The following is a 25108-nucleotide window of genomic DNA, read 5'->3' on the forward strand; positions in this document are numbered from 1 at the left end:
CTGCTTTGCAAAAAAGGGGGGAAAAGTTTGAGAGATATATAGTAGACTTTATAGAGTTTGTATACTGACTGATATTACAGTTCGCTCCCGTCCAGCCCGGGTAGCAGTTGCAATGATATCCACCAATTAGATTTTTACAAGCATAAGCGTTTAGACAAGGTTTCCTCGTACACTCATTCACATCTGTGTGAGAAAGAAAAGGAGGATGAGGGGAGCTAGAGATAGCATGGAAGATCAAGCCCCACCACCAAGCACAAGATCTCGGTTGTTTCAAGCCCTGTAAACAAACTCAGATTCTTATGATGCACAGTGGCATATATACACATCCTCTGTGCTGACAGCTTTTCATTTAAATTCCCCTGTGTGTGTTGTTACGACAGTATAGAAGTTTATAAAAAGGAGGTGAAACTAATCTAAATGTACATGTTCTGTCTTAAAAGCTTTCAGACACCCTAAAACAGTGGTTTTCAACCAGAAGACCTCAGGATGACATTATCATTAAATAAGCTAAAACAAGTCAAATCTAGATATTTCTTATTTTAATTCACCCCCTCCACAATGTATTCATGTTATGTGTGATTTCTAGACCTGGAAAAGTCAAGTAAATAAATAAAATCTTATAACTTCATGGGCATTTTAATATTACATGTATATTGGGGCCTTTGAATATTGTTGTGGACAATGGTGAAGCCTTGGAGTAAAAAAAAAGCTGACCTAAAACAGGGGTTCCCAAACTTTATTGTCAGCCAACCCCCATAGATGTTAAATATTTACTTGAAGTACCTGCTGAGATTTTAAGTTAATAATTTCAATTTTTAATTTAAATAATTTAATGACATATTTGCATATCCATGGTTCTATGATGTCGATAATAATACGTTTAGTTTAGTATAGTTCCTTTATTGGCCACAAGTGGAAATTTGTCTTTGGCTTCACTATACACCACACACAAGGACACCAATACAACATAACAATATACATAAAAAATATAAAACAATTAAAACAATAATATATAAAAGTATTATATAAAACAATATATAATAACAAAATGTATTGCTATTATTAGTAGTAGTAGTAGTTCTATTTTTTTAACTCTAAATTAAACTAAAAAATAAAGGCAGAAATAGATTTCTGTTGTAATTACAACTGTATTATACAAAAATTGTATTTGATATTTAAAATAATAAAATGCACTGCATGCTTTACTCTGAAACAGGGAAAATGGGTTTAATGTGTACAGGAGGGTACAGTATGTATTAAGTGAACAGATTAAAGTTGTGTGGCTATATGGGACCGATGTTGTGCCCTGGATGAAATTTAACTCCATCTTCAATCCTGCACAGGTAACCCTGCCTTCTCCACACCTGAGACTGGAACACTACCGGGGAAAGCTGACCCGGCCCCTATAACCAGACACTACAGCTACAATTCCACACTGCACTTGTTTACAGGTTATAACGCATTTCCTGTCGGACTATCAGTAAAATACTTCCACCACACCCCTTTTGAGCTTCTTTCTCCACCCCATGATCACTCTAATATAGTCCCACAAAAAGATAAACTGAGTCCCCGTCTTGGCAGTTGCCAGGCCCGTTGATATATTTAGCTTTACTTAAATCACCTGGGTCTGGTTACAGATAATATTCAGCTATGTGCCCATGACCACAAAGCCTCGGACGAAATTCTATATCACACACATACAGTACATGCCTGCAAACTCAGGTTAAATCAACATACAAGTGAGAATGCCAACATATATACATATTTACAGGCATATCACACGCTCATGCACTCAAAAAGCAATCAAAGGCACAGGCATACAGTACGCTCGCGCTGTAACACAATCACCTGTGAGTAATTTGTGATGTAAGATGTAAACGCGACATTCAGTTACACACCTCATTACATTAAACAAGCACTATGCACACTCAAGAGAACTGCTGATATCTGAGAGGTGCCATGAGGCATCTTATTTAGACATGATACGATCCAGTTAAACGTGGTACTGTTTTGTAGCCCTAGTATAAAATCAGTAATATGAATAACAGTAAATACACACACAAACTAGGTCTCACCTATCAGACAGATCTTGCCAGTCCACTGTGGGGGGCATAAACAGTCGAAGCCATTCTCCAAATCAAAGCAGGTCCCCCCATGAGCGCACGGGTTTGACGTGCAGTCATCTTTGTCTGAAACACACGTACACCGAATGAAAATAAATATGCATAATTGAGAATATAGTGTACTTCATCTAGACTAGATAAAAAGCGAGTGACTTCTGACCTTTAGCACAGGTTGGGCCATCCCACCCTGGGGGACACTGGCACTCAAACCCTGATGCCAGTTCATGACATGTCCCGCCATTTGCACATGGATTTGACATGCACGCATGCTCGGCTGTAAGGTACAAATATACACACACACATGTTTTGGTATACCTAAAATCAAATATACTGCAACTGTATTTTTAACCATTAAGAATAGTTTGGAGTATTATATCAGAAAGCTTTTCTGCAGAGTATCAGAACGCTTTTTTCTTACCGATATGGCAGTTTTTGCCGGAGTAACCCTCAGAGCAAGAGCAGAAATATTCATCTGGCTCAGTATTCAGACAAGTCCCTCCATTTACACAGGGCTTGTGTGTGCCACAGTAATTTAAATCTGTACAGAAACAAACAAATAGACTATATACAATCTTTCTTTTCGGACAGGAAAGAATATGGCAGAAAAAACATGGCAATCGGAGCAGAAAAAATGTGTGTGGATGTCAGTGAATGTCTAATGTGATAGGAAACAGGCCTCGACTGCATTCATTTACTATCTTAACAAAACATTTTTTAGTAAATAAGAAGTTTCAGGTCATAGCTCCAGGAATCTCATATAAGAGGGTTATTTTGTGAGAGTATGTTTGCAAATATTTGGGTTATCTACCTGCTCAAAAGTTTGGCATCTCTACAATTGTTTTATATATATATTTTTTATATATTATATTTAATATTTAATATTTAAAATATTGTATGCTCACCAAGGCTGCATTTATAAAATACAATATAAACAGTAATTATGTGAAATATTATTACAATTTTAAAACTGTTTTTTATTTTATTTTAATATATTTTAAAGTATAATTTAGTTCTATGATGGCAAAGCAGAATTTTCAGCAGTTATTACTCCAGTCTTCAGTCACATGATCATAATATGCTGATTTGGTGTTCAAGAAAATTTTGTGTTGCTTAAAAAAAAAAAATCTGTATTGTTTGATGAACAGAAAAGAAGAATTTATTTACATTAACAGCATTTATTTAAAAAAAATTATTTTGAGCGGTGGTGCATGTGTTTCTCTTTGTTAATGCAGATGCACTAGGGCTTTGAATGGATTTGTAATATTTTTTTCAATTTCATGTTATGCTGCTTAATTCCATCTATATTTGCTGAAAAAAGACAGTAATTCAACTTACCTTTGTCACACAGAAGTCCTCCCCAGTTCTTCTCACAGCTGCACGTCCAGGGTTTCTCACAGGTGCCATGCATACACCCCGGGTACGGCAAACACTCATCGCACAGTGGACCTTGCCAGCCGTACTTACACCTACAACACCGGTAGAGCATCAGCATGAGCAGGCGTGTGTGTGTGTGTGTGTGTGTGTGTGTGTGTGTGTGTGTGTGTGTGTGTGTGTGTGTGTGTGTGTGTGTGTGTGTGTGTGTGTGTGTGTGTGTGTGTGTGTGTGTGTGTGTGTTTGTGGTCCTGGTAAACCATATGTTATGGGGTCAGAATGTGTGTGATATTTCTGTACGAGCCTCCCTGAACGAAATGTATACTAATGAACACATTTATCGCACAGCAGTAAAAACAAAAACTTTTAAATCATGTCAACAATGTGTTTAAGTTTTTTTTTTTTACACAAGTTTTCTACTCAGACAGAAAATGTCACACATTGCACATGTACACCACACCAGTAACTCTGAGGGAGGGAAGTCTTGAGTATTACAGGGAGAGGTGTAAACTTCTTTCCAGTAGTACACACAGGTCGTGACCTCTGTCTCTTTCCTAATCTAAGACAGCAATGAATTCCAGACAAACTGCTGGTCAAAGGTCATTTCCACCTCACATACTTTAAAAGATTTCTGAATTACCGCAGAGGAAAAGAAACATCACTCAGACACAACTGGGGATCAGTGGTTATATTCAAAACAGCAAACTACACACTATAGGCCTACTATTTCTGCAGTATAGCATACTTTATGTAAACTTTCAGTATGCATGTACTGTACAGTACTACTCAGATGACCTACTACATTTAGCTACTTTACACTTTATGTGCACTCTATCAGAGTCCACTTTTTCCAGTTTGACAGTTAACCAATTTCACTACCATTTTGAACATCTCTTTCTTTTGTGATTAGTTTTAGATCTTACCAAGATGATAACTGGCCAAATTAAACATCAAAATGTGAAGAGTTCATGTGACAAACATAGTGAGGTTATTTGACAATAATAGTAAAAAGTAGTATAGACAGTGTTTTATGCTTTAATTTTCATGTATTTAAAAAAAAAATGTATATACTGTATTCCATTCTGAAAATAACCAACCACTCAGACATTCATAGGGAAGGCAGAGCTAATATTATCATTTTATCCTTCAGTTGTCTGCTCGGGACTATTTAAAGCTGCTGTGCATGCAAGCAAATGTGTGTGTGAAACAATTTTACTCTAACAGACAGACTCATTCATCTCTTCTGGATGCATGGCCTGAGAATAGAGAGATATCAACTAACACTTACAAACATTCTCCCGGAGCGCCACAGGTTCCGTGAAGCTCACTGCAGCCTTGCTTACAGATAGCTGAAAGACAGAGAAGTATGAATGGACTTTATTACATTCCTTTGCTCTCCCTTCATTGAGACATGTGATTTACATTCAGAGACTGATGACAGCACTAATAAGGTATTCACACATATATAATGATTTTATTGCTGGAGGTCACACAGAGGTTGTTGTCAGGATTACGTTATGTTCATTGTGTTTTGGTTTTAGTTCCTTTACTTGTTTCCTTTGTTCTAATTTTCCAGCCAGTTTGTTCCCATAGTTACTGATTTCATTCACCTGTTGTCTAATTTGTATCCTCATTACTCCCCATGTAGAGCCCTGAGTTGTCCTTAGTTCTTTGTCTGTTATTGTAGATGAGCAAGTAGTTGTGTATAAGTAATTATTCCTGCTATGTCCTGAGATTTCTGTTTTGTGAATTATATTAAAGACCATTTTTTCCCTTGTACTTTGTCGTGCGCTTCACTCAGCACCACAGTGTTACAGTTGTATTGTTGTATGTAGTTTTTACTGCTCAATACTGTAACTAGACTTAACTTAAATATTTGATTATAAATGTCAATTAATAATATAAAGTGTCATTTGAAAGATTTTGCTATATTGTTTACATTGTGGTATGTAAATATATATTCATTTACATTTACATTTAGTCATTTAGCGGACGCTTTTATCTAAAGCGACTTACAACTGAGGACTAAAGCAAGCGAGTCATCGTGAAGAGGGAAGAACGACGAAAGAAGTGCTCAAAATACAAAGTTCAGACATTGCTCAGAGTAGCAAAAGCCAGACAAGGGAAGATTTAAAAGCGAAGGAAAGATTTAAAAGAGATTTTATTTTATTTTATTTTATTTTTTATGTTAAGTTCTCACGGAAGAGATGAGTTTTCAGTTGTCTTTCACAACTGTATTCACAACTTTCAAAGGGCAGAACTGCTTGAAGTTAATACAGTAATATGTTAATACATGGACGAATGATTAAATAAAGAGCACGATTTTTTTGATATTACAAAGAATTCAAGTCGCAAAAAAAGGATTTGTTTATATATCATTAAAGTTGGCATGAAATAAATGTTGCAATCATCTGTTCTCTCCGATGACCTATACCCAAGTCAAACGGAACGAAAAAAAAGTAGAGAAGAACTTGACTTTTATCTTGAATAAATATACCAAAATGTATTTGCAATACATTTATATTATGCTAAGTATACTACAAATATATTTACACATTTGTGCACTTAAATACCCTGCAATTGTACTTTTGGTATACTAAATTAGTATACTTAAAGTCTACAAAATTGGAACAAGTAATTTTGTACTTAATGCACTTTAGTTATCCAGAAATTGTTATCCAACTAAAGATATACTAAAGTATATTTGATTGTGCTAAAGTGGAACTATTGCAAGTATACTTTAGGTACACTTTAAAGACTGTTATTATACAGTGATCAAACTATCCTTACTAAAAGTGATATTAAAACTTAATTTTAGGCTTAATATTAAGAAATGTGCATTGTGCAATTAAGAAGTACTCCAAATAAAGTTTAATTATAATATTTATATCAATAGTAAGTCTCAAGCGATATATCAGTAAATATGTTAATGGTTTGTAGTATACTAAGAATGAAATAAATGTATTTTAAATACATTTTGTTATAGGTTTTTTTCACTAGGGCGGAATTTATAATTGTTGGATTATTGTCGTTTGTCGCCACCTTTTTTCTCTCTGTATGCATTAATTACCAAAATCAATATACTGTATGTTTACTCATAAACACATGTATACACTTGCACACCTTGCTTGCAGTCTGGCCCAGTCCAGCCATCCAAGCACTGCTGATTGCCCAAGTGATCGCAAGTGTAATGGCCAAAGTAATCATCTCGGGGGCGACACTGTTTGTTGCACTTGTTGCCGTAGTAATAGAGGTCACAGCCCACACGCACGCTGTACTTGATGCTGGCTGTTTGGCCCTTGTACTGAATGATCTGTCGCTCCTCTCCGGGGTTCATTTTTCCACGACTTATACTCCTCTCGATTAACAGATCACCTGTGACAGAGACAAAAGCATTGGTTTATTTGTGTGTGTGTGTGTGTGTGTGTGTGTATGTGGTTTGTGTTAATTATGAAGCACGATCGGTCTTCCTGCTTCAGTGGAACACACACACTTGTCTCAGACTGCTTGGGAGCCAGTGAGGAAATAATACAATCAGGAACAGACCAGGAAGACTACCCCCCCCCCCCCCCCCCCAACCCCAAGAAAACACAAACACACCCAAACTTGCTCTCGAGAAGAGAAGAGAAACATGGTGACCTTGCGAACAACTACAGTCACAATGTAGGGGAGAAGAAAAGTGTGTGTGGGCAACCCAAAAGACAAACAGCATCTTAAAGAGCGAGAGAACACAACTTCAACAATGATTCAAATCTAATCTATGCTGTTCTTGAAGGTGGGTGTTGGCTTGAGATTCTCACATTGCAGCACTTTTCATTCCATACAAGAAATTCACACCTGATTAAATTAGCAATATCACCGTCTAGGGACACGACAGGGATAGGGATATGGCTGAATCAGGGGGTGACATGATCACCAAAGGCCCAATCTCTTACCTGAGGCCAGAGACTCATTTGCATAGTACCAATGGGTGTTGTGATACTATCAATACTATTTTTCCTCGATAGACAAAAAAATTTCTTTTTAAACTGTAAAAGCGAATTTAGGCATCACAACATTATAATGTACAGTTCGAAAAGACTGATTTTCATCTTGAGATATAGTTTCATATTTGAGATATACATCTCAGAATGACAATCTTTTTAAACTGTATATTATAATGTTGTGTTTACAGTAATGTAAAATAAATCATGATGTGCACAGATAAATCACTAATAACAAACACATAAGAATTATTTTTTTCTAAAATTTGATTGCATTTGAAAAATGGTAGTATGTGTTTATATATGACAGCAATAAGAGACTTTTATCGACAGCGAACTTTTGAATTTATTTATATATATATATATATATATATATTGAATTTGAATATATATATATATATATATATATATATATATATATATATATATATATATATATATATATATATATATATACATATTGAATTTGAATATAACTCCCACAGGAATGCAGAACATATTTGGAAAAGCCAAAGTAAATTGAGGATGCATCAGAGATAGCAGTGTTATTTCTGACAGGTCGTTATGTTTGACCGCTAGCCAAGGTGCTCTATAAATCGTCCTTGTGCACATCCCCTCACGAATCCTTCCCCACAGCCGAAATCACCCCACTCGCCCCATCTCAGTCCACTTGCTCTCTTCCTTAAATGGACACACGATTCCAGAAGTGGAACAAAAGCTATGACATACTTTCCTACTTTCTGACTAAAAAAAGGAATTTGTCAAGCTCTTTCATATCAAACGTGCCATCACCCCTTTTTGCTGTACTCTTTTCCCCCCTCACTCTCCCCCCACTTATAAACCTAAAAAAAAAATAGTACTCATCTCCTAATTCATCTACAGCAATTAGTTATAAAAATACACACCAATCACTCCCTCTCTATAAGCTGAAGGAGACACTTAGAGACTGTTACTGGGTAGAGTCACAGTAGTGTGTGTGTGTGTGTGTGTGTGTGTGTGTGTGTGTGTGTGTGTGTGTGTGTGTGTGTGTGTGTGTGTGTGTGTGTGTGTGTGTGTGTGTGTGTGTGTGTGTGTGTGTGTGTGTGTGTGTGTGTGTGTGAGCGAGAGAGAGAGAGAGAGAGAGAGAGAGAGAGAGAGAGAGAGAGACCCTAAAGATAAACCAGCTCAAGAACACAGTCACACACATGGATAAGAGCCCTAACTATCAAACAGGTAAGCAGATGAATAGCTCTCGAAGTAATCAGTCGAGTTTATCCCGTGAGCTCAATTAACACTAGAACTAAAGCCTTGATCTGAGAGGTTCTTTTTAACTCAAAACAACAGCTTTAGATAAAGAAAAACCTCAGGAAATGCAGATGAGGGCTGCTGTTAGGCTTAGAAACAAAGCGTCTTTTCTTAGTTTCTTTTCTTTCCTATCATTTTCTTTCTGTCCTATTTACATCTCTCCATCAGTCTGTCTCCAGTTTGCTCTGTTTCACTGCCTCCAGCACAATGGGTGCGATTTGGCCCCTATTGCCAGGGCGATAACAGATCACAAACAATAGACCAAAGAATCGGACAAGGCCATATAATTTCCCTTATAACTTCACAACTCTCTCTCTCACACATTTCTAAGTTTTCCTCCATTATAATGTTCCCCACCTTTCTTAACTTCCACTTCCTTTTTGCATTTTTTCACTTTATTACCACATAGCGATCTACCGGCAAGCACTACAGTACAAGTGAAACACAATAACGCCCCTTTCTCTGCCCCTTGACGATACATGAACAATGCAGTTGACCTGCTGGCCAGAAAGAGCTGTTTAGAGTCCAAACGCAGAGCTGGAGGGACGGACTTCCTGAAAGGTAAACAGCCCCACAGGACCCTCTCCTCAAAAGGGCCTCCGCTACCTGATGCCCTGCAAACAGCAAAACCAGCTTCTTGCATTTAAAACCAGACTTCTTTATTACTTCAAGGCCCGATTTACACCTTTGAGCTAACTAGACTTAGAAAATACACCTGTAAAAAAAACTGTGAGGCAGGTATGACACCAAGATGACGAATTGATCTCTTGCTGACAGCAGATATATAGCTTATGTGTGGTGTCCAGGAAACGAAAATATTCACAGATATAAACAGAAACCAGATGATATATATATATATATATATATATATATATATATATATATATATATATAAAATATTCACAGATATAAACAGAAACCAGATGATATATATATATATATATATATTAGAGGTGGGCATAGATTATTTTTTTTAATCTAGATTAATCTCACTGTAATCTTGGAATTAATCTAGATTAAAATGGCTCATTTGAATTCTGCAGAAAGCATTCAGAATATGTGTGCTACCCAAATAATGACTAAAATTAAGTCTTTGAGAAAAGTTCGCCTCGCGTAGGGATGTGAACTTCTGACAAAAATGCCATTCGACAATAGAAGAGCAAAAGTCGAATATCGTTCGGGGGAAAAAACCGCACACTCAGAATGACAGAAAGGGAGGCCAATTTCATCTTTAGCGATTTGTCATCAAACAAACTGTTTATTAATTGAACAAGTAACATGTTTTCACATTTTTTTTTACGTAGTAGGCTAATTGGATAATACAAAATAATGTCATATGTCATAATGATTTTATGTGAACCTGCCTTTACCGGCAATAGCCTCCTCCTTTTTAAACAAATTAGTTTTCAATCAATGTAGACTATTCTTTTGACTATGCCCCTGCGCAATACACACACATTACCGCGGGATGGCGGGTGTTCAATTCATAAACTGTACACATTGGTAGCTTATTTAACCTGTTAACCTTTGCCAGTGCGCCGACGCTCTGACGCGTTTTTTTGTAGCCTATAAATTAATGTAACTTATATGTCCAAAAAACGGATAATGTCATACTTTTTAGTATTGCTATCGTGGCGTAATAATCTGTTTGGTTGTAAAATGAAGATGTTCAACTAATAAAGATCTTCATCGCTGGCAAAAATATGATGCATTTGCAGATTTGCTTTCACTAGACTAAACTGTTGATCCACGGTCACTTCATCCAACGCTCTTGATGTTTTTTAAATCTTCCTGTTACGAATCCGAGTCGAGTGTGGTTGAACGCGCTTCAGACGATTCAGTGTGTGAGGAACTGAACAGATCATTCAGACTGATTCGCGAACCGATTTAGACAGATCTGCCAACTTGTTTGATGAAGTCTTTGAACAGAATCGACTCAAAAGAGTGATTCATTTGTAAATTGAGCATATCGCTCATGCCCATAAAAAGATACAGCACGCTTGGAATAAACTCATTTAACAACATGTAATTGCATTAAAATAAAGTAATGAGAGGAACGTCGCCCAACGTAACATGTAAAAGTATACACCATGTGTCCCTGACAGGAAAATACTCTGCTGCGCGATCTGTGACAGTAGGCGCGGCGTCAATTAGGCTATGTCAAATATACTAGGCTACACATGGAATTGCGCGAAAATATAACGATATTCGAAAAAGCTATTTTATGATCCCAACCCAACTTTGAGAATAGATTAACGGCGATATTTTTTTTGTTGCCCGATAAGAGTCTCACGTTAACGCAGCACGTTAACACCGATAACGGCCCACCACTAATATATATATATATATATATATATATATATATATATATATATATATATATATATATATATATATATATATATAAATGCTTTATCATTATTTGATCCAAAACAACAACATTAGCAAGCAATTTTGCAAGACCTGTTGTGTACTTAAAGTGCCCTATTTTGTATCTAGTTTCGTCTCCTACAAATGATTTACATATCAAAAACATAATATAATAACCTAATATAATATAATATACATAATATAATAACATAACCCCATAATATACACAGCATATCACCTAATTTCTCAAAGAAACTGTTTGTTTAAAGATACAGTCTCTCTAAACCCCTCCTTTCTGAGAGCCTACTCAGCTCTGATTGGTCAGATGGCCCAGTCTGCTTTGATTGGTCTACTGCTTACAGTGTGTGTCGGAAATAAAACGCCTATTGTCATATCTGCAACAAACTTTTTAAGCATTTCCAAAAGTTTCATATCCACACTGAGACGTCGGAAAACGCTGAATTCACCTCACTGCGCATGTGTAAAACTTTATAAAAGCTCACTGAGATGATACAAATGGAACAGACATGATCAAGTTATCACGCTATTCTTCTTATTTTATTTAGCAATATCTCACCATTCACTGATGCTTTCAGGTCACACTCAATCACCATTATATGTTTTGTCTAAAACGCATCTGCCTTCATGTTTTGCCGCAGGACAGCAATTGCAAGTAAATTGTGTCAAATTTTTTTTTACAAAAAATCATAGGCTACTAAATCTATAATTTATAATAAAATATATAATGAAATAAAAAATAAAATTAATTATTAAATAAAAAACAATCAAATAACAATAATAATAATAAACAATCAATAATCAAATAGTAATGTTAAAGATTAAGTAGTATTAATTTTATGTTAAAAATTATTAGTTAAAATGTCTATGCATAGAAAAAAATGGTAGTAAAACAAATGCCTTCAAGGAAATACAACCAGATTTAAAGGGATTTAAAGCAAAATTTTGAACATAAATGTGTGTCAGTAGTGTGTACACAATGGTACAACTCCACCTACTCCTCTTTTTCAATCCCCATTAAACATAAACAGTGTCTCAGAACAAGCCGTTTGCAGTTTCTATGTAATGTGACATCACAAATGATTAGGCCCCGCCCACAACTGACGAACTCTGCCCTATTAGCATAGGCCCCGTGCTTAGTGAGCTGTACACAGTCCGCCATGTTTATCTCCTCGTCAGAGCATTTAACAGCAGCATTCAAGTAAGAAATGTTTTATTATTAAAGTTAATAAAGTTATTCAATCAAGAGCAGTGAGTGATTTTCTGTTTTTCTATTGTTGTTCAATTTATATTACAGTAACAGCATATTTAGCAGTAGGTACTGCATATTATGCTGATTTCACTTAAATACACAGATATAATATAAACATGCAATTTCTTTACTTGATGTTTAAGTTCACAGACATAACTGTGTTTATGTGAACTTTGAATGTTTTTGACAATTTGACAGTTTAAGCACAATAACCCATGAAAGAGAACTTAGTTTAATACTCAGAAGCTCATTTGCATTTAAAGATACAGTATGTTTTTCCTTCTACTCAAAAGTGGGCATTTACAGCATGGTATAATAAATGATCTGAGGGGTATTATGAGCTGAATCTTCACAGACACATTCTGGGGACAACTGAGATTTATATTATTTCTTGTAAAAAGGTGCATAATAGGTCCCCTTTAACAGTTAAATTATTTTTCACTCATCTGAATTACTCATCAGTAATTCGCTCCACTCATAATGCATCAGGAACATGAACAAACTCTTACTGCCTCTTTACCGGTTGATGTCTCAACATCAACATCTTGTCATCTGGATGATCGCCTAAAAAAAAAAATTAGACTAGCTCTTGCTCATGGTCTGGCTCTTTGAGATCTAGTCTGTTTGAAATAAATGCCAAGCAAAGCCCTGCACTAAGTTTCAGAGAGTCTGACAAAGTTGTGTATGTGAACATATCAGTGCCTTGTTATTGTTGTGTGTATTTGTGAGAATTAATAATTATGCCAGTCCAGTCAGTAGCCCTTTGTTTTATGATTAATTATCGGTGGTGTATTTGTTTGTACGTGTGTGTCGTGTGTGTGAAGAATAGTAGCATTCCAGCTGCTCAGACAATAATTAGCTCCGACATGTGTGGAAAATAACGAGCAGCAGTAACATTAACAGTAATTAATGTCTTAACGAGGCGATGACCTCACACTCTTTGTTTAGCCCCGAACTCTCTCCAGGGGCTTTAAACATGTCACGTGGAATATAAACAGTTTCCATTTGCATGCAAAAACGACCTCCCTTCCCCATAAAGGCCACAAGCACACTAGCAATAAACAGCCAAAGAAGATATTCATACCCAAATAAACATAAACTAACACCTACAAATACTCAAATCTGCTGTAAAGTGTCCAGAAAGGTTTAAAACGATAATCTGTGCTTGAAGACTGAAGGACACGTGCTTATACGTTTTTTCTCTTTTTCTTCTACTTTGCAGTTGAATAGACTTTGTTCTTCCTAAAATAATTATAGGTTGTCCAATAAGACATTATTAGATATAATGGATCAGGATTTGCTTGTTATAGAGTTTTGTAATAACTTGTTTCTGACCAAACCACAGCCTCCAGTCAGCACCACCTGTAACCTCCATATTAACCTATCTATAATCCTCACTTTAGAGTGACATTTAGCACTAACTGATGTCCACCTTACTTGTTTTTCCCAAAAACACATAAAATAACAGTTTACTTTCAAACATAAACTTTTACCATCCAGTCAAATACACAAATCTCCAGTCCATCTCAGTAATGCTTAGCTTTTGATGTTTTAACCAATTCAAACTTTTTAATTGCAAATCAGAGTTATACTACTTACAGCTAGCTAACTTTAATGCATTATCGTTTACTTCACTATTCATTGTGAAGACCACATTAGGTGAGCAGCTTATTGAATATGTTTTTTAAAATACATACCAATCAAAAGTTTGGTTTCAGTAAGAATTTTTATTTGAAATGTCTCATCAAGGCTGCATTTATTTGATCAAAACTACAATAAAAACTGTACTTTCGTCAACTATTATTACAATTTCAAATAACTGTTTTCCATTTTTAATATTTTATTATATTCCTGTGATGACAGCTGAGTTTTCACATGGTCTTTCAGAAAGCATTCTCATATGCTGAAAAAACATTATTATTATTATTATTATTATTATTATTATTATTATTATTATGATTACTTTGAAGCATCCTTGCTGAACAATAGCATTGATCTTACTAATCTTACTGACCCCAAACATTTGAAAGGTAGTGTATCTTAATTTCTTCCAGGTAATTAAGTCACTGAAATTTTTGAGAGTATTCAGCGTGATAGGGTTTATATAATACATTGCTTGTAAATGATCATCCAACACAGAGAACATGAATTCCTTCGTTAATGGTACTTCCTGTCAGAGTCATCCTCTATTTTGGAGCAAAGGAGAACCACAGGAGGAGAAGAGGAAAACAGGACACATCTGTGTATGACAACACACACACATACACACACACACACACACACATCAACATTCACACCATGTGTTAACATGTCCTGTGCACTGGGTTCCCATACCATGACAGTTGACTACAGTGCTTTTTGATTTTTAAAAAATCCAATAAATTAAACAAGGCCCAGATGGAATCTGCTGATAAATTTTCAACATGTGATTTACCCTCATGTGTCACACCTGTGTTTAATCAATTACCTCGTTTTACCCATCCCTAGTGTTTGTCCTTGTGTATATATGGCCTTCAGTTTTAGGGTACGTTTACATGACAACGATGTACTAAAACCAGAAAAGTTTTACGTTTGCATTTTTCGAGTTCAGATGACAAAGTTGACAGAACGATCCACGTTCACACGGATCCACGAAAACGGCTAAAAACGGTGTATTATGCTGCCAGGCCAGTAGCTGCCGATGTCACTTTGTAATAAACACTTCACTTTTATAGACTGAACATGTAATACGCATGCACATGACATCATAGTTTTCACAAATTCTCGTTTTTGTAGTTTACGCGGAGACTATAACAGTATTGTTTTCAAAAACTTGCACTTGCACAAAGTTAGCATTTTCAGGCCCCCAAAACGCTGTTGTCGTATGCCTGTAAATGAACGGCCAAAATAAGTCAAATGTATTCCGTTTTTAAGTTGAAAACGGTGTTGTATAATGGTTTGAATGCTTTGATTTGGTCCATGTACAGAGGTTGTTCTGGTTCCTGTTCTGCCTGAGAATTGCTTTTTAAGTTTTGTGTTTTTCATTGAAATACACTTTTTGCAATCATTATTTTTGTTTTGCTTCAACCATTAGCTGACAAGTTGTTAATGTATGATACTTTTTAATGAAAAAAAATGACAGTAGACCTTTAAAGAGACCTTTACTTTTTAAAATAATGTAGATCAAATTAGCCAAAATATTTAAATTTGAGCATGAGAGTGTATATTTGGAATTTAGTGAATGAGGGGCATTCGGATTCTGCTGAAACCTGTGTAATTTTCTGCTGAGTTCTGTGCATGCACACATTCTTCATGGGCCTGCGGGTACTCCTTAATGGTTCAAAGACACATCAGACCACAGGAATCCAGCTCTGACTTAATACTCTGATCGACCACCCTGTCCACCTGCTTTTTTTATTACAGTTTTTCTCAGTTCCTTTGGTGCTTTTCTCAGATCACATTTGAAATTCTAAAAAAAAACTACTTGTTCAACCTCTCATCATCTAGTCAATTGTGCACATTATAAAAACAATTTCTCATTCTTTTGAACAAATTGCAAATGGTACACTCGTGCAATTTATTATGTACAACTGTCTGCTGTTTCCTACATTAATTATCAATTCCTTATGTCATGTTGATCAAAATGGCACTGATATACATACAGTTATGTATGTTATGATTGCCCTTATCTAATTAAAAACTGGGTCAATGACCCAACCAAATGGCCGGAGGTGTCGTTCCCAGAGATATTTTGTTATCTGGTTGAATCTCCAGGTAAGAAATGGCGGTAGCTGTAGCGGTAACATTGGCCTATAACTCAATCAACTTTTGTATATGTTGCATATTATAACTCCATAAAACTTTGTCACTTACCAATTGTACGTATGCTTCACTCCAAACTATTAATTCTTTTGTAAAACGGTGATCAGTAGTACGAAGTTGCCGAGGGAGTGTGCTGACAGTGATCCCTAACTCACAGACTGCAGTCTGTATTGAGCGTAGACCTCGAACTAACTTACTCCATAGGTTCACGGCTCGCATCATTACGTAGCGATTGGTCTATCAAGCGAGCCTTCAGCTGATAATGCTAATGTGAATGAGACATCCCATATGAAAAACAACTATAGGAATCTTGTATTTTAGGACAAAATATTATAGTAATCCTATAGGAATACTATAGAATTTTGGGACATACTATAGAAGTACTATAGAGGTATTACAGAACATCACAGAAGTATTATACACTACTATGTATTGCTTGTAAGTTAGCCATTTTGTCCTCCTTTCCGGTTCTGTGTGTTTATTAGGAAGGGTGTAGAACTTCAACTGACTGGACGCGTTCCTCTGTGAGGCGCGCAGTCCGGGCAACCGAGTCCAGCTCCATACCGAGATAAGAGATCCTCTGCACGGGGCAAAGTTTGCCCTTGTCCCTGTTGACCTGAAGCCCCAACCGGCTGAGATTCCGAAGCACCATGTCCCTGTGATCGCACAATACATCTCGCGAGTGAGCTAAAATGAGCCAGTCGTCGAGGTAGTTGAGGATGCGAACGCCTTGTTCTTTCGACTTCGTGAAGACGCGGGGTGACAGGGCCAGCCAGAAGGGTAGGACTTTGTACTGATACGCCCGACCCTCGAAAGCAAACCGAAGAAACGGTCTGTGTCGAGGAAGAATCGAGACGTGAAAGTACGCATCCTTCAGGTCGATCGCTGCAAACCAATCCTGGGGACGGATGCATTCGAAAATGCGTTTCTGCGTGAGCATCTTGAACGGGAGTTTGTGCAGGGCCCGATTCAAGATTCGCAGGTCCAGGATTGGTCGTAACCCACCGCCTTTCTTGGGTACAATGAAGTAGGGGCTGTAAAACCCGGACCTCATCTCGGCAGGAGGGACCGGCTCGATCGCCTCCTTCGCCAGCAGGACATCAATCTCTTTCCGCAAGACAGGGGCGTCCACCGACCGCACACGGGTAAAGTGGATGCCCCTGAACTTGGGGGGCCGGCGTGCAAACCGAATTGCATAGCCGAACCGCATGGTGCGGATGTGCCACTGGGACGGACTCGGAAGCGCTAGCCAGGCTTTCAGGTACCGCCCCAACGAACCCACCTGGACCACCGGCGTACCCGCGGAGGGGCAGCAAGGTGGAAGACAGGGACCCGGGTCTGGTGGCGTTGTAGCGACCAAGAGCGGGGTCTGTGCGTGCTTGACACCAACCTGCTTCCACCGAGGAGCAGACGGCAGAGAAGGCTCGTGGGCCTTCTGCTGCGGACTGCCCGGTGGCGAGGGGAGGGGGAGAGACGAGGAATGAGGCCCTGCCTCCTCGTGTCCTGGTCTCTGCGCCTCCGGGCCCAGCTGCAGACCAAGGCTGCGTCACTGCTATCTGCAAGCTGGGGAGAGGGGAACGGGAGTGGTGCAGCTCGGGGGCGGCACGCACTGCCATTCTGACCCTCTCGGACGGAGGAAACTGGTCTTATTATACTGCCAGTCTCGACCTTGAAGGGAAACGAGGGACGAGGCCCGGGGGCATTGAATCCTGGTTTCCCCTCACCCAGCGAGAGACGAGAGTGACAAGGCCGTAGCCCTCATTGCCATCTGAGCGCTGGGGCCCGTGAATGACTCAGAGGAAGTGGACTGCTCAAACTTTGGGTACCACTGATTACTGGATAACCAGCGGCGGAACAAAAAAAAAAATAATAATAATTTCTCCACCCGGCCCTCCCCCGGGGGAAGGAGTGGTGATGACACGCACTCCCAGAGAGCAGATCGTACACACTCTGGGTCGCTCCTCTCAGGGTTGCTTCCCTTCGCTGGTGGAAAACAAACTCCGAGCGGGCTGGTTTTGAGGTGCTTCTGGACCACCAGTGTGGACATCGTCTAACCGAGGGCCAGCGCTGTGACTAATCACGGTTAGTCACTAAGCACAGCTCAACCCCGAGTTAGAACTACGCACGTGCAGTGGTATTGAGAGAGGAAAAACTTCTGCAGATTTAGGCATGTTTGGCTTGCCATATTGGCACCAAAATGCTTGCATACTGCCAAAATTCTTCACACACATCCAGGCACTTTAGAACAGCCCAGGAAAGTGTGGCTGTTAAGTCTGAATCTTCAGCATGAGAACACACCATTATAGTAGGAACTCAGCATCATTTCAGAGTATAACAGCCCTCTCTCCGATGTAACGATCGACATCTGTCCTCCATGGGGCCCCGAATGAAATGCTTGGTCCCTCATGAGAAGGACCAGAATCCCATCCGAAAGCCTCGACGGCACACGGCACGCTGAGCGGCTGAAGCCTTTACGAGAAAGGGGAGACGAGCATCGTGCCGACGTGGTCATGCACTTCTGAGAGTACATGAACCACCCACGAACGCAGTCTCAACACACTGATTAGGCATGTGAAACAGTGATCGTGGCCGTCAACCAGGCATGCAAGATAGTGAACATGGCCATCGCTTCGATGACACACGGCACGCTGGGCGCTCAAGCCTTCAGGCAGGGCGAACAACGTGCCGACGTGGTCATGCTCTCATAAGAAAGCATAAACCACCCACGAACACAATCTCAGCATGTTTGCGATGCGCTAGAGGAGTGAGTGGTTCGTGCTCACTGAAACCCTCAGATCACCAATGTTAATCGCCAAAGTAGCCCTCCTCTGGTGCACCAGAAGAGAAACTAGATCGGGAAATAAGCAAAGGGACTCACCTCATAGAGGCACGCGAGTCTTGATCTTGACCGCGCATCTTGAGCGCCGAATGACGGTGCTCGACGGCACACGGCACGCTGAGCGGCTCAAGCCTTTACGAGAAAGGGGAGACGAACAATGTGCCGACGTGGTCATGCACTCCTGAGAGAACATGAACCACCCACGAACGTAGTCTCACACACTGATTAGGCATGTGAAACAATGAACGTGGCCGTCAAATAAGGACAGGAAACGTTTGCATCCAGAAACACACGAGTGAAACGTCATCCTGAAAAGGACGCGATCTTCACTCGTGTTGCTCTTTCAGGAAGAAAGTACTCTCTCTATCGCGCTGAAGAACACAGGGACACAACGCGGCAACACAGCGGGGAAACTGCAAGCCCGCTGTGCGCACTCAACCGTTTACCAGCTGTGAAAACAGCTTTTGAATTAACAGCATATAGACGCAGCCGGCAGACAGGAAACCGCGCGGTCGCTGAAACGCCATCTCACCAACACAGAGAGATCCCCTCCCGAAACAGCAGACTCGTAGCCGTAAGAAAAATACAATCTTAAAGCTCACTCACTCAGAGAGGACACAATCGGTCGGCTCCGAAGCTAAAAGCATTGCACAATGTTTACTTCCTCCTTTTATACCCGGGCTGGTAGGCGGGTCGCGGAATGCAAATCTTGCATGCCAATTTTCATTGGCCCGTTTTAATTCACTGTAAGGCAATTGATCTCCCTTGCGTGATCCCAATTCGTCAGGGAACTCCCCCGACGACACGTCGGAGTTCCCAGGACGAAAGGAAACGACACAGCACCTCTTCTGCATGATTGTCGCGTGTATTTCAATTAGCGCCAAGGCAATGTTTTCCCCCATGGGCTAAATTCACATCACGTGACGGGGCGTTCCCGGGGGCGTTCCCAGACCAACCGTCTGTATGTATGCCATTTCATATGTGCCAACAGATTTGGCGAGCGATCCAGTGTTTGCGCTCTGGAGAGTGTCAATGATTTCTATTTACAGTGTGTTTTTTTCAACGCTGAGTAATGTAATCATGCCAAAACCCGCAGTATGCTTTTTTTCTGTTAAAATTAACAGTGGTTTCTGAACATAGATGCTTTAATAATAAACGATTTATCAGGAGCATTTATGTTGAGATATGTAGGTTATGCGGCAGCACGTAGCTTGAAACCATTTCATGGCAATCTATTTAAATATGTTTTAAAGTTGAAGCAAATCTCTTTAGTCTTACCCTGGAGTTGTTTCATCCTCCGCCTATGAATCAGTCTGAGAAAGACTTATAGATAATTTAATAGTCTAAAGCACAACATACTGCAAAACCCAAGCTAATTCAAGAATGTTCCGTCAAATGTCAAAGCCAGCTTGCACAAATCTGACTTTCTGTGGATCTGTGGATATTTTTGTGGATGTAAACATGCTCAAGAGGGACTGCAGGTCCTGATGGCTTAAAGATCGTGTACGCAGTAATGCATGGTGGTGTGTGTCAAGGTGTTGGGAAATCATTACTCACTGCTGTCAGTGATCGTTTGGTTGTCCCAGTCCCAAGCCTCCACGATCAAAGTGTACGCTAGCTAGGAGATAGAGAGAAAGAGCTGGTTAGCTAATATACACAAACATATAGGTCTCCACAGTCAAAGTCTATGCAAAAGACAAACAGAAAATATCAATGAAATAATACGCAGTCCAAAAAACAAACAAACAAAAAACTATGGCACAAGAAGCACAGACATACACAGTACTTATTAGTCTGCCTACAGAACCAAAGTAAAAGAAAGACTGACTACACAATCATCCAAAAGTTAAATGTTTATGAATTCACATTAACCTCACAAAACATAGAAAGGCATCCAAAGACATCATCAAAGAAGAAAAAAAGAAATAAAATATTCAAGTATAATAATATCTAGGGATTTTTTTTCTATTACTCTAGGAATATGGTTAGTTTGTAGCCATTATAAAACAATAGCAATTTATTTTATGTCCTCATTTAGATAGCATGTGAATATGTTCGTGTACCTTTTTAACAGGATACAAGTCATAATAGCAACGTGAATAACCTGGTTCCCACAGTCTGGTGACTGATTAGCCCGGTTATAAACCAGATGAACGATGAGATGGTGTAAGGACTTTTGTATGAGTGTGCATCAGGTCACTGCCACAGTCAACAAATTCATAAATGATTGTGTGATGTTTATGCATGCATGTTTTTTCTACACTGCACATGCTTCAACAATGTTCTTTAGTTCATTCATTGCGTGGGAAAATGTTTTGCTAAGTCAAGTCGATTAACAACATGACTTCAAAAGGTTCCTGAACCAGCAGTATTTTACTGTGAGATGAGGGAGAGGTCATGTTCTTTCACAAATAAGGGGTAGTAGCGTTTCTTTCCTTTAATCTGAAAGAACCAGACTGCTTTTGGGATTACAAACACTGTCCTGGATGGACATTTCAGGAAATGTCTGAAACATTGGAAAGAAATCTCTAACACAGACATAAGACAGAATAGCATACGTGTAATAAGCTTCTGTAGAACCCCTTAACTGTTACCATCCCGCTAGCGTGACGCTTGGCGCTCTTTTTATTTATTGCCTTTTTTCACATATTTTAGTTATCATCATAAATTAGGTATAATTCGAAAGCTTGCGAAATCAAAATTCATCCTGTGAAAACCATTTTGAAATTGGACATTGAGTTACCATGGAAATGGTACTTTAAATAATTTTAGCAGGCTCCTCCCCTAGTGGGCGGTGTCAGGTTTCATATTACAAAATTAATTTGAATATAATTTTGACAAAACACATATCATTGGAAATGTCTGAGTCTCAAGGTTCCATATTTGCGGATTATTTTGTGATAGAAGTGATATTAAGAAATGTATTAATTTGCTACATGAGAATGCATCAGAAAAAAATCTACGGAATGTGGTTGACATCCGGTGGCTATTTTTGGTACAGCGCCTAAACAAAATCTCTCATAGGAACTATAATTGACCCTTCGCAGGGAGCTTGATTGACAGGTGATCTGACCAATCATACTTCAGTCAGGAGAGTTAGTAGATTAACATGGGAGGATTTGAACTTGAAAAACTGAATATACTGACGCCTTTCCGCGGTTAAAACAGCATTCCTTCTTATGTTCATTCATGTTTATTTGATGCTATAAATGAACTAGAAGGAAGAGATGATCGGTTCACGAGCAGCTTTAACTGAGGCTCTACAGCGATCTGGCACGACACATTAAAGAGCCACAAAATGGTATTTATAGTTTAAATTTCTTTCTAAAAATGACCAAATTTGAAAGGTGAGACTTTGTTTAATATGTTTAATATCAATAGTAACCGAAAAGTATCCTGGCCTGTCCTGTCTGTCAGCGTATTGTCAGTCTCCTCTCTGATCCGCGATGTATTTTTCACTGCGTGAGAACATGGTGTGTGTGTGAGAGCGGCGTCGCTTGTCGGACATAGCGACAGTAACTAAGGGGGGCGGGTCTTTGCGAAGGAACAAAACTTTGTTATATATATATATATATATATATATATATATATATATATATATATATATATATATATATATGGCTTTGATGTTAAAATAAATTTAGAGTATTTTAAATAAAATAAAAATGTTTACTACAGTACATTTGATTTACAGTAAATTTAAACTTCCATAACTTTTTCATTCTTTTCATTTTTTGCTTTCACTTCAGCTATAATCTGCTGTGTGTCTTGTTTAAAACAAGATTAAACTTAGGCCTATGTTCCAAAGAATTCTTGGTTTACAACCATAATGCATTTTCACATCTATTCTCAAAAAGGGTTAAGTCTTTACAAATGTCTTGCAATTGGTTTAAAATCACAGATTTCTAATACTTTGCGACAGAAAATGCAAGGAAAAAGCTTTTTATGTTTCAAAGAGCCACTGTGGAAAACAGAGGACCTTTATGAAGAGGTGTTTTTAGCAGGTTTTTAATTTTTTTGGTTTGGGCAGAGATCAGGTTTACTGCAGCAGCACGGCATGAGAAACATGTCCATGGATTTTGTGTGCTGACACTCATGCATCTTTTCTCTGGAAGCATGAATCAGCACGCTAACATCAGTGAAGCCAAACCGCTCAAACTTGTAGGTGCATGAAGTAAATGGTAAGAAGGAAAGACTCCTGATGTAGGCATGGCTTCAAATCTTTCACTAAACCTCTAAGCAAAAATCACAAATCTTACAAATCCTTTGTTCTTTTTTGCATTTCATTGACATTTATATATGTACATTTTTACTTGTATATACTGTAGACAGGCTACAATAGACACATAAAGTATGCAAGACTATAATGGTGGTAGAGATTGAAGGATGTTCATTAAGAAAAAATGTAACACTGTAAATGGTCAACTACTGATCATTTTATATATATCTATATATGAACACCATCATCATCTTAATATAAAAATATGATCAAGTCCTGTTATATAATAAACTTAAGAGTGTGGCAGGCAGTATATTGCTCCAGAAATGCCATCACTCTTGTCTTGTTGGGTTCTGCTACTTGTGTTCATCAGGTTTTTTTTTAAATATTTTTTTCTTTGTAAACATGCACTTCACTAGGTGACGCTCTGTTTGTCAAAGTATTCAATTTGCTTTGACACACAATCTTTCTTTTCTGCTGATCTCTGTCTGTGTATGTTTGTGAATGGCCCCCTAAAAATGTTAGTAGCCAGTAAGACAATGACATAATTTCAATGTCTTAGAGAAATGAGTGAGAGGTACAGGGCTACGTTTTAAAAAAACAGATAATATTGATCTTCTGCGTTTTGTTTCTCTAAAATATTTCCAAGTTCATTCCATTTAGCCTGAAGCTTTTTGCAATCATCACATCCTGCTGAAAACTTCAAACAGACTCCATTCTTGACTTTTTGATTTATTGATCATTAAACTTCAAATATTTTTGTGGAAACCCTGATACACTTTTCAAGAATTGTTTGATGAATTTCAAAAGAGCAGCATTTATTTGAAATATAAATATTATGCAACATTATAAATGTATTTTTTCCTTTTGATCAAAATGTGTTAACACACTATCATAATAATCTTACAAAATAAAATGAACTATGTGTATGCAGTACTGCCATATTAATGTATTTATATACTTTGTTATGATGCTTTCATTATAAAATAAAATAATGATTACTGTGGTAACTGGAAAGGACAGGTTTTTTTTACTTATCGTTGGTTGAAGTTAATATAATATTGTATTTTTGTTTACAGTAATGCTTTATTAATTTTTTTCACAAACATTTTGTTTGACATAAAACAATAATTGGCGGACCCCATGTAGTACTGCCACAGACCCCCTGGGAGTTGCGTACTGCTTTATAATATCCAGAATAAGATCCAAACCCCATTAATTGTGTAAGGATGTTGAGGAATCACTGTCAGCACACTAAAGAAAGGGAAAGGTTTTGTGCAGCATTAGTTTGCAGCATGAGCATATTAATGTAAGCACCTGGTCAGTGGCGTAACACAGTTACTAATCTCCATAGACAGCCATCAGACACCAACCACCAGTCTAGGGAGGAGCAGGAGAGGGGAAGATTTTATCTTTCCTTAGTTAGAGGGAAATAAGACACCCACATGCATATACACATGCCAGCAGATACACAGGAACACGCACACACAGGCAATGAATAAATTACACTTCCTAAGTGACACTGAGCAGGCAGTGCCACAGTTTTTACACATCAGAGGACAGTGAGGGGGCGTACTGTACTGTATATTGCAAGAGTCCAGCCTGAATGTGCCTTTCATTAACATTCATTGCGTGGGAAACACTCGCAGCAGGTGTGAATACATCGGTCTATAAGGATTCAGGTCAAATGCAAATCAATGCACAACAACACACACACACACACACACACACACACACACACACACACACACACACACACACACACACACACACACACACACACACACACACATTCAGGAACTGTTCCAGCTTAAAGCAGAATATGATATGTGCAGGTTGGTAACACAC

The 25108-nt window shown here is 38.4% G+C and overlaps 1 protein-coding gene across 4 annotated transcripts in view; it reads right to left on the bottom strand.

The window, feature by feature from the left end:
* The window catches only part of jag2a (jagged canonical Notch ligand 2a), a 48903-nt gene that overhangs the window by 16053 nt on the left and 7742 nt on the right, over positions 1-25108 (bottom strand). Inside the window, exons 3-10 of one of the 4 annotated variants that reach the window (XM_077236614.1) lie at positions 20599-20659; positions 6618-6869; positions 4783-4843; positions 3459-3589; positions 2542-2661; positions 2284-2397; positions 2076-2189; positions 70-183 (exon numbers count right to left, since the gene is read on the bottom strand). In XM_077236614.1, the coding sequence (XP_077092729.1) occupies positions 70-183; positions 2076-2189; positions 2284-2397; positions 2542-2661; positions 3459-3589; positions 4783-4843; positions 6618-6869; positions 20599-20659 (967 nt within the window). Of the gene's footprint in view, positions 1-69; positions 184-2075; positions 2190-2283; positions 2398-2541; positions 2662-3458; positions 3590-4782; positions 4844-6617; positions 6870-20594; positions 20660-25108 lie in introns of all 4 variants that reach the window. The other 3 variants (XM_077236613.1, XM_077236616.1, XM_077236615.1) reach the window with 3 other exon arrangements.

Source organism: Siphateles boraxobius, unplaced genomic scaffold (assembly GCF_051911475.1).
Source record: "Siphateles boraxobius isolate OS27281-9 unplaced genomic scaffold, OSU_SipBor_1 20, whole genome shotgun sequence".
In the NCBI taxonomy this organism is placed as follows: Eukaryota; Metazoa; Chordata; class Actinopteri; order Cypriniformes; family Leuciscidae; genus Siphateles; species Siphateles boraxobius.